At 43.6% G+C, this 18,779-nt stretch overlaps 1 protein-coding gene across 1 annotated transcript in view; it reads right to left on the reverse strand.

Annotated features, from left to right (window-relative positions):
• Positions 1–18,779, reverse strand: part of LOC306974123 (retinoic acid receptor beta-like) — a 300,752-nt gene that overhangs the window by 127,930 nt on the left and 154,043 nt on the right. Inside the window, exon 2 of the mRNA XM_079571267.1 lies at positions 2,853–3,247. Within this exon, the coding sequence (XP_079427393.1) occupies positions 2,853–3,048 (196 nt within the window). The 5' untranslated portion in view covers positions 3,049–3,247. The remainder of the gene's footprint in view (positions 1–2,852; positions 3,248–18,779) is intronic.

Raw genomic sequence — 18,779 nt, forward strand, 5'->3', positions numbered from 1 at the left:
CTTAGTACTGCTTTAATAATGAATCAATAAGGCAAGACCTGGGATAGACTGATGGACGCAAGGCTGCCAATCCGCGCCATCGGCCACACTGACCACCACCAACCACTCACTCACACACGACTTTCCTGGCAGAGGGTGAAGTGTCTGGTCTAAGGACACAACGACAATCTGCACATGTGGGATCTTGGATTTGAATCGCCAACCTTTCGGATATAGAACGATTCTCTCTACCATCTGAGCCACTGTCGCCCACTTATACTGTTGTTTTACTGATCAAATCACAGCAGGTTGTGGCATATTCCTTTTAAAATGAATTAAACACAGCAAAAACCGAGCTTAACAGCATCCAAATGCATTATCACTGAAACACACTTAATATATGTATGGGTGTATGGGTTCTGAGAAGTGAAGACAAAACAAATTAAAGGCCCTTCAAACCGGACGTCGCCATTAAGTTAAGTTACAGGTTTACCGTCACAGTCACAGTCCCACAAGCGCAATGCTCCATGGTTCTAATCGATTAGTAGAGCACATAGAGGTCAAACGTTTTATATATCAAAGAAATAAAGGCACACTGATTGGCTTGATGTTGGATCTGCAGACGCAACAACCGCGGGGACGGGAGAATCAACCAAGAAGAAAAACAACTCCTGACAAATAAACCTGTTCAATATTGAGGTTCTCCCTGTGAGGTGTGCGAGAGCCGCTCGGTGGGAGACAGCGGAGGGAGGGAGATAGAGGGGGAGAGGGAGAGGCCCCAGGGTGCACCTGCCTGCTGCTGGTTTCATGTACAGCACAAGTGGAAGGAGAGAGGGAGAGTGAAGCGGGGGTGTAGTGATGAAAGAGGGAGAGTAGAACCAGACAACAATAGGTACAGTCTGTCAAAACATTACTGCAGTGAGGGTAATGGAGACAAGGTGCTCCAATAAGGGAGAAGGCAGAGATGCTTCGTTTTACTTTGCGCGCTGGGTTTGACTAATTCATTAAAGACGTGGGAAATGTGGCACGTCTAGTAAAGAGTAACGCATACTAGGAGCTGGCTAATCATCTTGGAAAAATGGAAATCTGCTTTGTCAGAATAAGGCATTTTATACAGATTTTCAATGATTGGGGCAACTCTGAATTCAAAAGGTGTTCATCTGTATCGGTATTATTTACTTCCTGGTCCAGTTTTGGTGCAGTCTTGTTCAAACCCGTCTGGGCTATTACAAATAATGCCACAAATATTGAATAAAATAGCCACCAAAACAAGAAACAATGGTTGTACTGACAATTCCCACATGTACTCAGTGTTTAAAGGAGCTTTATGGAACGAACAAACCTTTATATTACGATGTATTTGACCTTGTAGTGACCCAGCATCCGTATTGGTGGTTAGCCTGGCGCCTTTACTTTCCATCGTGGCGGCCTCTATAACGCCCAGGACCAATTTTTTTTTGATGTTTCTGGTAGGTTTTCTGCATGGATTGCATGTGTAATGGAGATAGTTTCACCAGCAGAAAAAAAAAAAAACGACCAGAAACCCCCAAAAAACAATTGATCCTTGAGCGTCATAGAGGCCACTGTGATGGAAAATAAAGGCGCTATTACTAAGTGCACATACTGGATCACTAAAAGGTTAAATATTAAATATACATTCAATTAATACATGTGTTAATTATAATCCATTGGAAATGTTTAATGTTTTAACATTAGCTGCGCTCCTCCACTGGGGGCGCCATCACTGTCTTCATCCCGCATACGAACTCGTAGCAGTCTTGAAGTTTCCGAGTTTACAAGTTGTAATTACCAGTTCGAGCGGTGTTCCAAGGCATTATTTCCAAGTGGGAGGTGGAAAATTTAACAGTTACCAGTTGCCTTGAACGCACCATTAATCTTGAATAATCTAGGTTTAATCAGGTTTACACTGCGTTCCAAATTATTATGCAAATTGTATTTTTGTGTCAAAAAGGTAAAAAAAAAATAATAATAATAATAATGAAACTCTTGAATGGCATCGTGTCTTGGGGCTCTATGAATCACTGACATTAATCTCAGAGACCTGGGATGATTAGTTTTCAGGTTAAGCCCAGTCAAGGGAAAAACTACTGAAAAAGGGTGTTCCACTTTATTAAGCAGATCATCATTTTCAAGCAATATGGGAAAGAAAAAGGATCTCTCTGCTGATGAAAAGTGTGTAATAGTTGAATGCCTTTGTCTAGGTATGAAGACCTTCGATATCTCATGAAAGATTAAGCGTAATCATCATACAGATAAGAGATGTATTGAAACAATGAGTTGCATAATAATTTGGAACAGTAGATTTTGAGGTTTTTATTACATTCATTTTTTTTTTTTAAATACTGTTATCACTGGGAGATTTTTTCAACCACATTTAAATGATCCTCTACCAGTTAAAGACTTGAAAATTATGCTGACTCTCATTTGAGTTGACAATTTAGAAAATCTTAGAAAAATGTCATTTTTGCATAATAATTTGGACGCAGTGTATGATTGAAGGGAGTCTAGTTTGTAGCAACAGAAAATACATGTGTGTCAGTGATGTGCGGGGTGATCTGAAATGGATGCCTGCGATCACCCGCGTTTTCGAGTCATCCAAAAATATTTTAGTGATATTTGGGTCGGTTGAAATACGTTTGTGAAGTGGTGACGCCATAATTCTACTTCCGGGTTCGCATAGACCGGCAGATGTGCGAGAAACTCAGCACATTATGCTATTCTATCTTTCGAAAGGTATTAGAATGGCGCCCATAGCAAGAAAACCCATGAATCATTGTGCAACCATTTCAAACGTACAATGCTTGCTTTACCTCGACCCCGCCCAGCAAAAGAAAAATTCCCGCCGGACTCACCGACAGGAGAAGGAGTGCTCCCACTGCTGGACGGCTGTTGTATCTGCAGCCTGTGGGGCGAGGAGGAGGCGGGGGGCAGCTGGGGCAGGGAGCTGATGACCGAGGGGAACAGGAAAGGGTACACCCCGGGACTGTAGCGCCTCATCTGGACCAGCGGGGGACTGCGGGGCGGCTGGGCGCGGCTGGCGGTCTTCATCGCGGTGGGGGCGCAGGGCGGGGCGAGGGAGAAGAGGAGTCCGAGGAGACAGAGACAGAGAGAGAGAGGGGAAGGGGGGTTTGGGGAGGGACGGCGGGCATCAGGGGACCCCCGGGCTGGAGACAGGGGCACACACCGCCTCGGCTCCCCACAGGCGCATGACGGAGGAGGGGGGTGATCCGCTCAGAGGCATGGTCCGCTGCGAGGAAAGGAAGAACTGCTGTTAAAAAAGATATCACAGAGTTTGGTTGTTTATGCATCTGCCATTTTTGTGACATTTTAGTTCCTTTTGTCACTTTGAAGCCAAAAATATAAAGTTCCTCAGAGTGGCTTTGAAGTACTAGGTATACATATGCATAGGAAACAGTTTAAAACACGGTGTCATCAAAGCTAGTTGCGCAAGCTATCAATCATTGCTCCTGCGTTGTCAGCATGTAGATGTAAACTTTGACAGGTGACAATGGATCTTTGTTTGTGGAAAAAAAACTTAGCACAGTGTGTAAAAAAGGTGTTCAGGCGCCCAAAACGTGCACGAAACTCAATCAAGCAAACGATATGGATGCTTGTGAGCTATTGCAAGAGCTAGAAACAAGTTGGGGCAGCAACTAAGAGTGTATGCTAAACTAAACTATAGCCGACCGACTTCATCCACAATTTGAAAATGGGAAAAGTCAGGTAGTCATTATAACGGCCTTTGCAACTTTTTATTTGTGACCGTTCAAATTGCGATGTACATTTTTTTTTAGACCTTAAAAAGTTGTTTAAAAATATATTATTAATAATATTATTCATAATGCATTTCAGAAATCTCAATTCTTCACAGAGATAACTCTACAAGCACGTTTCGCAACTTTCAGGGTCACCGTCACAGTAATGCTAACTTTTGTTTTGGTCGCGTTAACGCAATTACGGATGAGCGAGTGCCGATCCGTGCCACAGCGGGAACGGCTGGAGGCAACATCTCTTTCGCTCGGGACACGGACATTGTTTAGCTCACGATGGAGCTAATGAAGTTTTTAGTTTAGAGCCTGTTCACCTTATTCCGCCCCACCCACTTTTCGGCACTTCCATTGTATTGACACTTCCGGTAGAGCACAAAGTCCATTCATCAGTGGAGAACGAGTGAATATGTTCATCACTAAAATCTGATGCACAGTAGACTGATTTGTGTAAAATGTCCAATGTTCAACTGCACCAACAAGTCAACACCGTTTCTCTGCGCTGCCTAAAAACTGCTTTATCTTTGTGTAGTAATTTTATCTTGACTTCTCCAGTTGTAAACTAATACGAGTGAAAGGGCGGGCACACAAACCTCCGGAAAGGTGAATAATGCTCAAAGGAGCAGGCCATTGTTTTTACATACTGAGATATGTTCTTACTTGAGCTTAGACGAGATGATGCGTACCTGTCTGGTCTTTGTGTGTGCGCTCAGTCACGCAGAAAGACCAAATATGTTGTTAGCATTTGGTCTCTCCCAGTATATTCCAATAGCTCCAAGCGGGTGAAGTTAAAAGCGACCAAGCTCTTCCACGGGTACGCACAAAGACCAGACAGGTACGTAATCAAGTCATCTAAGCTCAGGTAAGAACATATCTCAGTATGGAAAAACGGTGGCCTGTTCTTTTTAGGAAGAACACAAGGCAGCACGATGTAAACGAGGAAATGAATGTGAGGCTGACATCAGAGCAACAGCTGCATCCATAGAAGATAACCATCGCGTTTGGAGCTTGTGCTGTCCTTGCTCCAGGCACAAAATCTGGCTCATCACATTCAGTAGTAGTAAAAAAAACTGGGTACAGGGTCTTTAATACCTTCTTTACCTTGATTGTTCTAAAGGCAAATGAAGACGCATTAAAAGAGCATTTCGGAACAATCGAAATGAGGTTAAGAGGCAAATAGACACAGGAAAGTTGTTCCTCCTTAAGCTGCACTGCTCATGCTTTTGTTGCAGTTTGTCGAGGATGCACTGCGTATAAAAAAAAACAAGTCCTTGCTCAAAGACACACTGCTTATTGACTCTGGGAACCATTTATTGTACAACAATATCACAAAACGCTGGCTTAAAAAAAAAGAAAAAAAAACCCACACAGGACATTGTGTAGTGGAGTTTTGTCATTATAAATCTCCACGCCAAGGTCGGCCAGCCACGGCAGATGAGCGGGGTGGGGATATCGCTCTTCACAGCTCACTTCTCCTTAGCCCAGTTATAAACTGTTGCCGTATAACTGCGCTCATAATGCCCTAATCTGCAGTAAGGAGGCCATTACCGTGAAATGTTACGGCACTTTGTAATTAACGGACACGCGGCGGAGAAAGGCGGACAGGCCGTTTGGGGAAAGCAACCACTATGGATTCCAGGCTGTAGAAAAATAGGACCACCGATGTTTTCCTTTAGCATCTATCACCGCGGATAGAAATGTACTGTCAAGCAATTCACTGCACAGAGAAACATTATCAGGACAAATACAACGGTAAGTTAAGGGAGAGGCGTCGGCGACATGAATAAAAATGTCAAACGCACCGGGGAGGAACATCAGATATGTGTGACTGCTGGCAGCAAAAGCACCATTAGCAAAGATACAGACACATTACCAGCCAAATGTACAAATGATGCATGGGCGCGCGATGCCGAGCCATTTTTTTCCACCCAGAAGAGGAATTTGTTAAAAAATAAAATGTAGTGCGCAACGAAAAAATGTGTCAAGCTCAAGTGAAATAAGGATAAAGAGGGTTTTGGAGTTTTCTGCCGGTGATATGTGGGGGTGGATTTGAGCTATAAAATGTGACAGGAATAAAATATGGTCCCAAGGAATCAGTAAAAGGCTATTTTAAGGTGAGACACTGCAGGGGAATAGGGGGGGGGGGGGGGGGGAATTACACAGCAAAAAATCAAGAGCAAGATTAGTTTAAATGTCAAAATTGTTGGCAAAGTAATTTAACTTTGAGTTCTTTTGACCAGTCAAGATTTTATTGGGCATTTACCCTGGATTATTTTACTTGTTCTGAGATGTTTCTGACTCGTTTCAACACATATTGTCTTTATTTCACATTCATTTATTTGCCAATGGGGTAAAAAAAAATGCTCTTGTACATCAGATTACAGGTATTTGAAGCTGCTGGTGCCTCTGGAGTCTCCCGAACATGAAGGTGTAGGACCCTCCAGAGGCTGCAGTTGTGCATAAACCTTCTATCCGGCCTCCCCTAAACTGTTAATTGAATGCTCATGAACAGAAACAGCTGCAGTGGCTCAGAAATACATGAGGACTCATTTTCAAACAGTCTTGTTCACTGATGATGCCGTGTGACCTTGGAGAGAGCTGGTCGGCTCCCTGATGGTGTGAAAATGACCTCTGAAAAATATGAGTTTCTGACTGACCACTGTCTTCTATGGTACAAAAAGAAGAGCCGTGCTTTCCTGAACACAATCCTCTTCATGCATGACAACGCACCATGTCCTGCTGTAAAGAACACCTCTGCATCACTGGCTGCTATGGGCCTAAAAGGAGAGAAACTCATGATGTGGACCCCCTCCTCCCCTGACCTCAACCTTACTGAGAACCTTTGGAGCCTCAAGCAAAACATCTATTAGGGTGGGAGGCACTTTTCATCCAAACAGCAGCTCTTCGAGGCTATTCTGACATCCTGCAAAGAAATCCAAGCAGAAACTCTCCAAAAACTCACAAGTTTAATGGATTTAAGAATTTTGAAGCTGCTCTCAAAGAAGGGCTCCTTTGTGTTAGAGAAATAACAATGGTGTTCGAGAGGATACATGAAAACAGGCGGCAGTCTGGATGTCTTACGCAGGAGAAGTTTATTTACCATCGGTGTGGGACCCGGAGACATGAACTCGAGACATTGCGCTAGTCCTACCATTCAAATCTGTCTATGCTTCCACAGAAGAGGGATTAATACCCTCTAAGAGCGTCATACTGATGCACAAGCATTCAGTGGCTGAGAGTGGGCGCCTGAGCACCACAGTCAAGGCTATGACAGAGATAGTACGACTGTACAGCCTGACCCAGTATGATAAATAGCGATTTAATGTTATCCTCTAACACTATGTTAAAATATAACTTGACCCTTTTGATTTCAGTAAATATGACCTAATGCTACAAATTCAACAAATTACCATTTATTTACAACCTATACCATGTATTGAAACTATGAGTATTTGGAACAGTGGATCACCAAGAGGTTTTTTCAATCACATTCATATTATCCTCTAACCGTTAGAGACTTGAAAATGATGCTGACTGTCATTTGAGTTGACAATTTAGAAAATCTGAGAATGCCAATGCAATGATCCCTTTCTTTTCCCTGTGTATTGAACAGCCTCCTCCTCCTCCTCCTCCTCCTCCTCCCTGTGACGGACTGACCACCCTGGACACGCCGACCTCTGGCATCCCCACTCCACTCATAACAACAGGGCCAAGTGCTGCTAACACGGCGCGCACAAAGGTCAGCGGCCCCCAGAGGCTGCGTGCGCTTCGACGTTCCCATCCCTCACGAAACCCCCCCACCCACGCGTCGCCGTGACAACTATCGACCCCCCATCGCTGAAAACGGGATCAATTACCAAATCATCCCCGCATCATTTTCAGGAAATCAAAGTTGAGCGGTCGGTTGTTGTTTGTCTTTTCCGCGGGTCTATACAAGCCGGACCGCGCTGGCTGGTATTGGTATCATGCATCACGCGGGGAGTTATGGGAAATGCATTATTCATATCGAGGGATGTCAGGTGTGTTGGGTTGTTATTAATTCACAGACCCGCGAAACATGCAGAGAAAACATGCAGACAGCAGTTCAAACCGTGCACAGGGAGACTTGCTTGTTCCTTTTAATGGGGTGTGCTTCTGTAGTTTGCTCTTTGTAGCAAGTAAAAGGGAAATTCAGACATGCTGAAGAAGCAAGACTCCTCTTTTCACGACACGGTTTTAGAGTGTGGATTGTGTTACTGTTACACTACGTAGGTTTGAAACAAGAAATGATCTTCCAAAAGTTACAACTGTACTCATTTGCAAATATCAAAACATCTGATAGAAATTCTATGCTCAGTTGATTTTATTACGGTGCCATTGATTTGTTTGCATGTTGTGAGCTAAAATATAGGCGTGTGTTTCTCCTATTGCCAGCAGAGGGAGCTTGAAAGCACAACGTGAGGCGCTCATAGATTCTTTTTGCTAATTTTCCTTAAACATCTTAAAGGAATAGGCCACCATTTTTACATACTGAGATATGTTCTTACCTAACCTTAGTCGAGTTAATATATCCCCGTCTGGTCTTTGTCCGTGCGCTCTGTCACGCAAACGGAGCCTCTCCCACATGTCATATAGCTCCAAAAAAGCTCACGATAGAAGCCACCAAGCTCTTCCACGTGTTCCCTATTTAAATAAAGTTACGTGAAGTGTTTTCATGCGAAGTATATTTACACAGAAATGTAGCATGTCGATTTTATAAGCAAATAAAAAGGGGCACTATATTGTGAGGCGTAATGATACGAGGAGCACAACGTCCGCGCAGTAACTCCTAAAGACTTCCCCCGCTCACTTCCGTCAATAGAAGCTGCGTGACTTGTAGAGAGCTGCAGAGAACAGTTGAAGAAGCGTCGATAACTTGTGAACAATGCCTTTTACGTGCATCGTGCCGGGCTGTGATAACAAGCAGAAAGTATATAGTGTAGTAATGTTTCACAGATTTCCAACTCACCCTGGACGACGACACAGGACTCAGGACCTCGACCATGAGGTAGGAATGCGCAGCACTTTCCGAAAATATATTTTCTGCTTGTTGTAAAAGGCTCTGTACAAGTCACGCAGCTTCTATTGACGGAAGTGAGCGGGGGAAGTCTTTAGGAGTTACTGCACGGACGTTGTCCTCCTCGTAACATTACGCCTCACACGTGCATCTATCTCCTTGAACCCATCGATTGTTAGAGTTTGTTCAAAAAAAAAATCTCCAGGACGACTGAGAGCTAATGTGTATGAGTCAAGCATAAAGTCGAGTTAATTACTGTATGTAAACTGTATCTTCTCATAAAGTTAAGCCTGGACGGTTCATTCACAGTTTGCAACATTAAGACCCCTTTTCCCGCTCTTATCTACATTCATTTCAATGTTATGCAATTCTTTCAAACAGCTGGACTTCTTTACGAACACCAAATCCAATATCGTTCCTCCCGATCCGGCCAGCATTACGTTGCTACTTTGATGAGGGCCAAAGTGGCAGGGATATTACCAAACGCTGTAATTAGCTGGGTAATAATAAGGCCTTGGAAGATAACGTGTCATTAAAAGTGTAAACATTGTAGAAATAAGCCTCTCTTTTCTCCCCCCATGCGCTGAGAAGTTCAAGGGAAGCCACATGTGCGGCTGTTTTCGTAAACTTTCGCTCACCCTTCGGTCCTGTCCGCTCTGACCCGGGAGCGCAGCCAGACACAATATTGTTCCATCACCAAACAGAGGAAGGAGGCCTGCAGTGAGGAGCATACTCAGCTCTTTGGCTCAGTACAAGTTATTCTCTGTGGTTTCCTGTTAGTGGACATTTACAAGTCGTCACACAAATATGGTCATTTTTTAGTGATGGGAACGTTTTTGAGGTTTAACAATCTTATAATGTTATTTCCTCATAAGTTGTCTCATGTTCCTTTAATCCAGCATTTTTAGACTGTCTTTCGCTCACAAAACAAGCAAGCCCGTCATTCGATATACAACACACGGCACAGTCCATGACGTTCCTCTGCGTTTAAAGTCAAGACACTTACACCAAACTGTCTAAACTCTGATGTACATTGGATTGCCAGTTACAAACACTGTTGATGTGTTTACTGTGGGTCATTGAGCAGACGTTGCCACTTTTGGCATCTTTACAGTTCCGGAAATCACCAGCAGAGCAAAGAATTAACCACTTTGTGCTGTAAATGAAATGTCAGCATTGTCCGAACAGACTTATTGACTTTGACTAAATGGGCAGGTATTTGTTTAAGTCCTGGGTGTTGCGGTCCCCCTACGCCAATCAAAGGCAAGTGTGAACAAGGGCTTTTCAAAGGTTCTAATGTCCCCCAAAATCAATAATCCACTCTTTTCAAAATAATTTGTTATGTTTTACGGCCATAGCAATGAATATTTGATAAAGCTGAGACAATGCACTTTTGTCATGATCCGATACGTATAATCAGGGGCTGATATGTACAGCAATACAGTATCTGTTTACCTTACATGCCTTGTCAACTTAATGTTTGTTTTGTAGTGTCATAAAATAAATAATAATAAAAAGTTATCTGTTTACTTTAAAAGGTGCCCAAAGTTCATTTAAAAAATGCTATTTGACACTTATTGAAGTGTTCAGATTGAAAAGTGCATGAACATAAAATGTAACAAAGTGCTGTTACTGGAAAAAAAGTCCCTCCAAAACAAGTATTGAAAGCATTGCGATACTTGATCAAGTATACTGAGTTAAGCGGTTTATTTGTCAACAAAATTGTGTTCAGGTGTTAGTCCTGAGCCACTGCAACTGAGCCGCGCCGCCACTGTGGGCCAACCTGACCCGCATGTTTTTGGATGTCGGGGAAACCGTGGCACCCAGAGCCTTCAGTCCTCCTCTGATGCTCTGAAACGGTGCACCACCTCAGGGGTTTGTCCCTGTTTCAGAGCGTGGTGTCCTGCACTGGTCAGTTCCACCTCCTCCTTCCTCTGCCTCCTGCACAGCTCCCTCCGCTCCACAACAGTCTTTCACCATCTTCTGGGAAGAGCTTAGTAGTTAATCTGTTTTATTCTCCAGGGAACGTCCATTAGCCAGACAATAGAAGGCATGTGTGGTTTTGCTGTGAGTCTTACCCGCATACCTCCTCGTTTATTCCTTTTTTTTGTTTCCTGTAGCGCCTCTTGTGACGCCTCCACTGTGTTGCAGGTGTGGGGAGCTCCTAAAGTAGTAGGTTTTCACTAATACATAACAATTTTCTTTCAAAATCAATGTTTTCAATATTTTTGGCGGCCCAAGCAGTGCGTATAAGGTCCCCCAGGTGCCCCTTGGGGTGGCACTGTCCTTGGGGGCACACATATATTGTAATACTGGTCTGTATTCAGCCTTATGAGTCACTCAATTTTCCGGCATCTGACGACACCACCTCAAAAATCAACAAAGCCATTGACCGGTGTGACGGTCCAGGTCCCACTACGGCGGACTCTGGTCATGTATGTGGAAAAGACATACTTTCAATGATTCATTACAGCATTATACAGGAGTGGGATTGTGCCCTCTGCCAGTGGTTTGCTGTATACCTACATTTTGAAAGGTCTAATGTCCTATACGGGTAACGATATTTATCATCCTGGGGTGTCTTGCCCCATGGCTGCAATGGAGATGAATTCAGAAAGACCTAAATCATCATACCTCTTTTAATAAATACACAACATTATACTCCGGGACAAGGACAGGAGTGCGTTTATGTCCTCTCTAACTAACAGTGCATGGATCATCACTCTCCGTACGAGCGCCGCTACAGTATGAGGCAGCCCGGTCTCTGGCTCCTCTCTCCTCTCCTCTCTGTGCGGCTGTAATCTACTTTGCATGGAACAGCCTTGTCCTCAATACCGCTGTTGTCCTGAATAAGCTCCTATCCGGCCAATTAGCTCTGCCTGCCCGGGAAAACTTTCTCCATTCGCAAAACTATTTTAGCGCTAGCTCACCGGAGACGCCTGGATCTGCATTACAAGTATATTGAAATGACAGAAATGACTACAGTTATATATATATTTAAAAATGGAGCCAACAGACAAGGATCACTGAACAAAGAGAAAATAGAGGTCATAATTGCTCATTTCACGTATTGTGGGAGGGTATGCATCAATATTTTTGATGAGTAGAAACTTGTTTAGCTCTAAAACAAACTTGTCCAGATGAAATGATGATGATTTTTGAAAACATGTGGAGGAAGCTAAATGACTCAGGGTTCCCACAAACAAAACACAAACAAAAGTACTGTATAGTAATAATGGAAATTGCACATCAGAAGATCATTAATGTAAATGAAAGTAGAGGGCCTAAGACACAGCCTTGTAGTACATTCATATTATGCTCAAGTTTTTAGATTTGGCCCGACAGATTTTGATCATTTCTGACCAGTTATTTATTTATTTGACCTTTATTTAACCAGGAAAGTCCCACTGAGATGAAGAATCTCATTTCCAGGGGAATCCTGGCCCCAAAGGGGAATCTACACAGACACGGGGAGAACATGCAAACTCCAGGTGGGAATTGAACCTTCTTGCCGTGAAGCACGAGCGCTAACCTCGGCACAAATGTGACCTCTGTATGAAACACTGGTCTCTGTCGTCTCTGTCTTCCATTTTGTTGGTTGGGCAAAAAATTCTATATTTATAACAGACAATTGCTTTGCTTTCTACACACAGTTGGCCTCATTCATGAACATCTTCTTAGCGGAACAGGCCACCGTTTTTCCATACTGAAATATGTTCTTACCTGAGCTGAGACAGGTTGATGCGTACCTGTCTGGTCTTTGTGCGTGCCCTCAGTCACACAAAACAACCAAAGATGTTATTGGCATTTGACCTCTCCCAATGTATTCCTATAGCTCCAAACAGGGGTGAAGTTGGAAGCTACCACACTCTTCCACAGGCAAAACGGAAAAACGGTGGCCAATTCTTTTAAAAAACTTCTCAAAATCCATGCTTTTGAAGACTGTCACCTGTGTTCTGAGGTTGGTGAACGCCAACTTGGAATAGCGTGCGTGTGAGGACCAATTAGCATATGTCACCGCCCATCCTTCACCATAGAAGGACAAAAAGTGCTGAGCATATAAATCCAGCACAACGCAAATCCAATGCTTGTTCCCCTGACTGTCCTACATCAGTGCTAGAACCACAAGTTCTGGTAATTTAGTATTTAGAAGTCACAAGTCAATGGACGGAAAGGTCACACACACATGGCTGTGGGAGTGGGTATGTGGGAAATGAAAGGCGGTGTACTATAAACGGATCAACTAGACGTGAAAACAACTGTAATTGAAAAGGGAACAAAATCGTAGCGCGGTAGAAAGCTCTAAAAAGTCGATTTTGCTTTCAGTCAAGAGTCATTCCATCCATGAGCAAACAGAGACTTAATTTCCAACAAACCAGAAGAGTTGGGAGATGTTTTTGTGTGTCCCTCCCGAATTGACGGCGCTCCCGTTTCCCCATAACAACTTTGTATCTGGATTCATCCCTTCAGAACGCTTTGTTTACCCACGCGCCGAAGGAGTAGCCTCCCCATCCTCCATTTCAAGCAAATTTATGCAAATTTCCAAAGCAAACAGGACAGCAAAAGTTTCTTGAGATAAACTTTAAGAAGTGTAAAAGATGCATTTGTTTTTAAAAAAGTAGCAATGTTTGCATATGCTGTTTGATCACTCCAGATACTGATGACAACTGGAAGTAGATGCTGAAATTCTGGACACTTTTGTGGTTGGTACAGCTTTTTTTTTTTTTTTTTTTGCTGCCGAAACTTGTGCAAATCCGGCCGATAAAAGATTAACCGGTGCTTGACAATAGTTTGTTTTTGACAGCGCGGTTCTGCTCGACACAGTGGTCTTCATTATAAAATATTGGGGGGAAATGAAAGCAGACTGTGCTGCTTTTCAAGTCCGTCAAGTCTCGGACAGATACCCAAAACAAGAACCGTGTTTTTGATAAGGGCTGTTGCCTTAAATTGCCACACTGTGAGGATTAGAAGAAAAATTCTATGGACTGGAAAATCTGTTTTTCTTTTCTTTTCTTTTTTTACAGTCACCGAGATAATGATGTATCCGCTGAGACTGGAACTCAAATAAAATAAGTTAGGGGAGTTTGAATTATTTGGGGAGAGAGATGGAATATATTTGTCATGAGATGGGAGAATAAGAGTGGAGAGTAGCTACTCAGGACTCAAGTTTGTTTGGAAACTTTGACAGAAATGGAAAAAAATGCTTGCAATAACAACTCAGAAAATGGAGATAGTTAGAAAATGTTTTCATGAATATTCTTGTTCTTAATGGGCCTAGATTGCGCATAATCCAGACTTCTGCTTCAGAAGTGGACAAAGTATTTACCAGACAACTCAAAATGAGTTGGTCAGCAAGACGTAAAAAAAATAGTCCTCAGAAATAATAATAGGAAAAGTATTGCCAATAGATAGTAACTTTTCAAACAAGCGTTTTCCTAGGGACACTGTGAAAATAAATGGCAATCTCAAACACATCTCTATCACCACTTTGTTGGCTGGAAAATGCAATATTGATTGAAAACAGCTGAAACAAAATACCCAGTACGGCTGGGCAAAAAAATCGATTTGAATTCAAGATTGAGTTGGCAAGTCAAATCGATTCATATTTTCAGAAAATAAAATGTAATTTTTTTTTCAGTATTAAAAAATATGAATAAAGAATATCAAAGATTTATGGGGGGGAGTAAATTGCCCGGCTGGTGCATTCAGACCTGTGCATTCACCTGCGAGGAAGGGGTCCAGGAGAACAACGTTCAGGAGAAAAAAGGACACAGATCATTGAATTTGCAGCAACATAACCTCACCTCCACTACATCAAGACACAAGTGAAACAGAAATACCGTCTGAAAAGAGGAGGAAAAGCCATGACTACACAGCAGCTGTGGTTTGAAATGCCTCTCCCGAGCCTAGGCATCTGGATCAGAAAATGCGGATGCAAGTACGCACTGGATTACAAACATGCTTTAAACGGGATTTTATCATGACATGAGGCTGGACAGACATATTCTGCACACTCCAAACCCACACATATTGAAATAATGTCCGGGAGAGGCAGGGAGGGAGGAAAGAGACAAGGTTTGCGCATCAGTAGCCTGGTCTTACCATGCCCTCGTACCATTTAGTACAGAAGGTCTCGATCTTCACAACTGAGCTCTGTTTTCAGGTGGGAGGGGTGAACTCCTTTTAAAGTTGGAAACGATTGGATCTGATGTTTGCTAGCGTTTGGTCGTGATGTACGTAAAGCGCCTGAGTGAGTGAAGCAGCTATCATAACTCTATCATAACTCTATCATAACTCTATCATAACTCTTGGGGGCAAGGCTTTAATTTAAATTTCTGGATATTTGGGAGCCGAGTCAGAATAGATTGAAGAGCTTCCATTACTTTCGTATCCGATGCCGTTGCCAAACTACAACCAGCAAATGCGGCGCAAATGCTTGACGTCACCTACAACACCCGCCTCCCCCGCTCGCTGATTGGTAGGTTGAAATTCAACCGATGAAACGTGGCCACTGAGATCAGACCCAGACGTAGATGTAGGGAAATGATCATTGGCAGGAGTTTACGGAGGGCTAAGGCCAGAGTAGCGCATCAGAGAAAGGTAGTAAAACTCTTCCACTGTTACCAAAGCACAAGCAAAGCAGCTTCTTTTACAGTAGTGGCTCTTCCTGAAATGAACACCTAAGGGCGACTGACTGCAAGCCTTTGAAGCATCCAAATAGAAGCAGTGGCACGATTTGGTTAGGTGTGTATGTACCTTAAGATAAGATAAGATAAGATAAGATAAGATAAGATAAGATGATACTTTATTGATCTCACAGATGGAGAAATTGCATTCGATGAGAGAGCATCCGGCAGCAGCACCCATTCAGTGCGCACTACTCTTTTTCCACTCTTTTTTTTCTTTGGTGAAAGATCGTTGTGTCGCGGCCGCCATCTTCACTGTTTTGGTCACAGGAGGGGCACTGGTTGATGGGAAATCCGTAGACGATGACCACGGCGGTGGAGCTCTTGCGCTTGGCCACGATGTTCTTGGCCACACAGGTGTAGTTGGCCGTGTGGGACAGACGCGCCTGCTTGATGATCAGGTGGTGGTCCACGGTGATGTAGAAGTTCCTGTCCTCGGCCGGGTCGATGATCTCGTTGTCCTTCAGCCACTCCACCCGCATGACCTTGGAGGATGGAGAAACTGTAGCTGCCCTCTGTCTCCTCTGATCATCTGAAACGGTGCACCGCCTCCTGGGCTTGTCCCCGTCTCAGAGCGTGGTGTCCTGCACTGGTCAGCTCCACCTCGTCCTTCCTCTTCCTCCTGCACAGCTCCCTCCACAGTCTATCACCATCTCCTCGTTGGTCCCTTTTGTTGTTTCCTGTAGCTCCTCTTGTGACGCCTCCTCCGTGCTGCAAGTGTGGGGGCTCTTGGTGCCTCTTCACTGTTCAGTGTCTCAGAAGAAGATGTTTGTAGATCTCAAATGGGTTTAGCTGCTAAGCTAGCAGTTTGTTTACCTTCAAAACGCTGCTTTCTTCAGGACCATTTAGGACTCTCAAAGTAAACAAATCCACCAAACCTCCACAAAAACACGGTAAAGACGTACAAAAGTATCCAAAAAAACAACGTGGTTCGCTGAAAAAGGCAAACAATTCATCTGCACTAGGAGAGAGGGAGGTCACTTCCTGTTTTTTTTGTTTTTGTTTTGTTTATACCCAGTAGTTTCACTTCCTGTTTTTTGTCAAAAGCCCCTCCCATCCACCTCCTCTTGCTCCCCTTTGCTACGAGGGTTTTTACTTTGCGATGAAAGGGTTAAGCTTAGCATCGAGCGGTGAGGAAAGCATTTCCTAAAAAACATAGGACTTCAGGAGGAGCTTGTTGGGAGCTGCTGCCGTGGTGCCAAGAATTAACTCTGGGAGGATTGAAAGATTACTCAAAAATGCACCAGTGGGTTGAAACACACTTGTAACATGGTTATAAGCTCGAAAAAGGAAAACGGGACCAACAGTATGCGACGGTTAAAAGCTCCTCGAAGCCAATGTAACTACATTTTCAGAATATTAGGGCAAGATCCAACCCCCTTACAGTGCGCTCTGTTTTCTGAACTATCTGTAGCGTTCGTAAACTCGCGACTAAAAATAAATCTATGGAGGTGGGTTGTTGTACACATTGCCGTGCCACGTGTCAAACTTGCTTTATAAACCCATCCTCGTGAAAAATCGTGAAAGCGTTTGTAAAAGTTAGAAATGACTTTAACTAGTTTCCTTTCATCGCTCAGAGAACGTACGGCACGAGGATGACACCATGCCAGCGCCGCAGCGTGACATTTGGATATTCTCACTTTCCCCTGGCTTACGCCGCACACCGTTTGCTGTCTAATACGTTTGTCCGGAGAGTCCGTCCATATAGCTGGCAGCGCACAGGAGGAGAGCCAGGCTGCGGAGGAAGAGGCCAGAGGCTGAGACCAGTCAAACCGTCAAAACTGCGGGAGAGAGCTTTCGGTCTGGCCTCGCTCCAATTCCCATCACTCCGGGAAGCTCGCAACAAACTCTTTTTCTGCAGTCTGACACAAGAGCTGGATGAAGTGCATTCAGCGCCTATATACTGTAAACAGGCAACTTACTCTGCCGGGGACAGCGGGTGTGTTATTGCAGCGCTTAGACAAGAGACAGGCCGCAGTTCACTGTTATTTTGTGTTTACTTTATTGTCTCCATAGGCATAAGCAGTAGGCACAGCACCCAGGTCACTTCAACGCTCAAACTGCTATTCAGGCTGGAATAGATTGTGTGTCTGACTGTGGGGAAATGCTGTAAGTGTTTTAAGTCGGCCTAAGCCTTCTCACTCGATCACTCTGATCTCACCAGTCCATCAAACCTGTGAAAAACCTGTCTTACGAACATTGCAGAACCAGTAGACTTTTTAGCTCATGTGTCTTGTTTAATAGTGGTCGGGTTTCCACTTTTCTCACATTAGCCATGTCTCTGAGCATGGAACAGCTTGGACTTCTGCACACTTCAGGTTGGTTACAGCTGCTGAACACGACAGCACTGGGAGATAATGGATTCCTGATGGTTCAACGCTTGATCTTTCTTCAGTCGTTGACCGTTTCTTTGCATCTTTTTCTGTCGACTCGCTTCTTACGACCTTGTTGGCTACTGGCCGCCAAACGTGTGATGGTTCTGTGTCCCATCACAATATTTTTTAGAAATGTCAAGAGTTGGTACTGCGTCCGTCTGACCAGCCATTAACATTTCAGATGTCTTTTCTCTTTTCCTTCCAATTTTGTGCAAGGGGAAAAAAGCAGTATAAAAATTCCGCACACTGGATTCTCTCATTACAAACATCGTCATCACCTGGGACGCTTCAATCCAACAGCCTTTCAGTTTTACACAGTTCAGAGTTTGAAAAAATAACAAAATGGGGGGGGGGGAAGAAAGATCACTGGCACACTAATTGTGCCCACAGTGTAGTCTTTGATGAACCTAGACCTGAGCAACTGCAGCAAACCAAGTTCATAACAGTTAGTTACATCCAGGTGACCACTTTAGTTTTTGTCAGGTTGTGTAAAACAGATCGACGTTGTAGTTCAAGGGTCCTCAAACTGTTTTCTCCGGGGTCCACATTATGGTTCCTGACTGTGGGGGCCAGGCCGGGCTGGCTATAACATAGACCTATATGACCCAGACCAAAATGCAGCAGGCCTCATTGTGAAGTACAGTCGTCCACACTACTATATCCACAAGATCAACACTTGATTCCAGGCACATATTTGTTTGGCTGTACTGGTTTGCAAAAATAGTAATCAAGTCTTCACACTTTGTTTTAATTTGAAATACCACAGGTTTCCATTTATTTTTATTTTCAAATTAAAAATCATTGCGTAATGTGACCAAAGTAAAAAATGCTTACACTTGTATTGCTCTTTACAAGCCTGTGTCACAAGTTCACTGGAGTCATTATTCATTCACTCCACACTCTACCACGTGGCTAT

This window comes from Gobius niger (assembly GCF_951799975.1).
Source record: "Gobius niger genome assembly, chromosome: 14".
Classification (NCBI taxonomy): domain Eukaryota; kingdom Metazoa; phylum Chordata; class Actinopteri; order Gobiiformes; family Gobiidae; genus Gobius; species Gobius niger.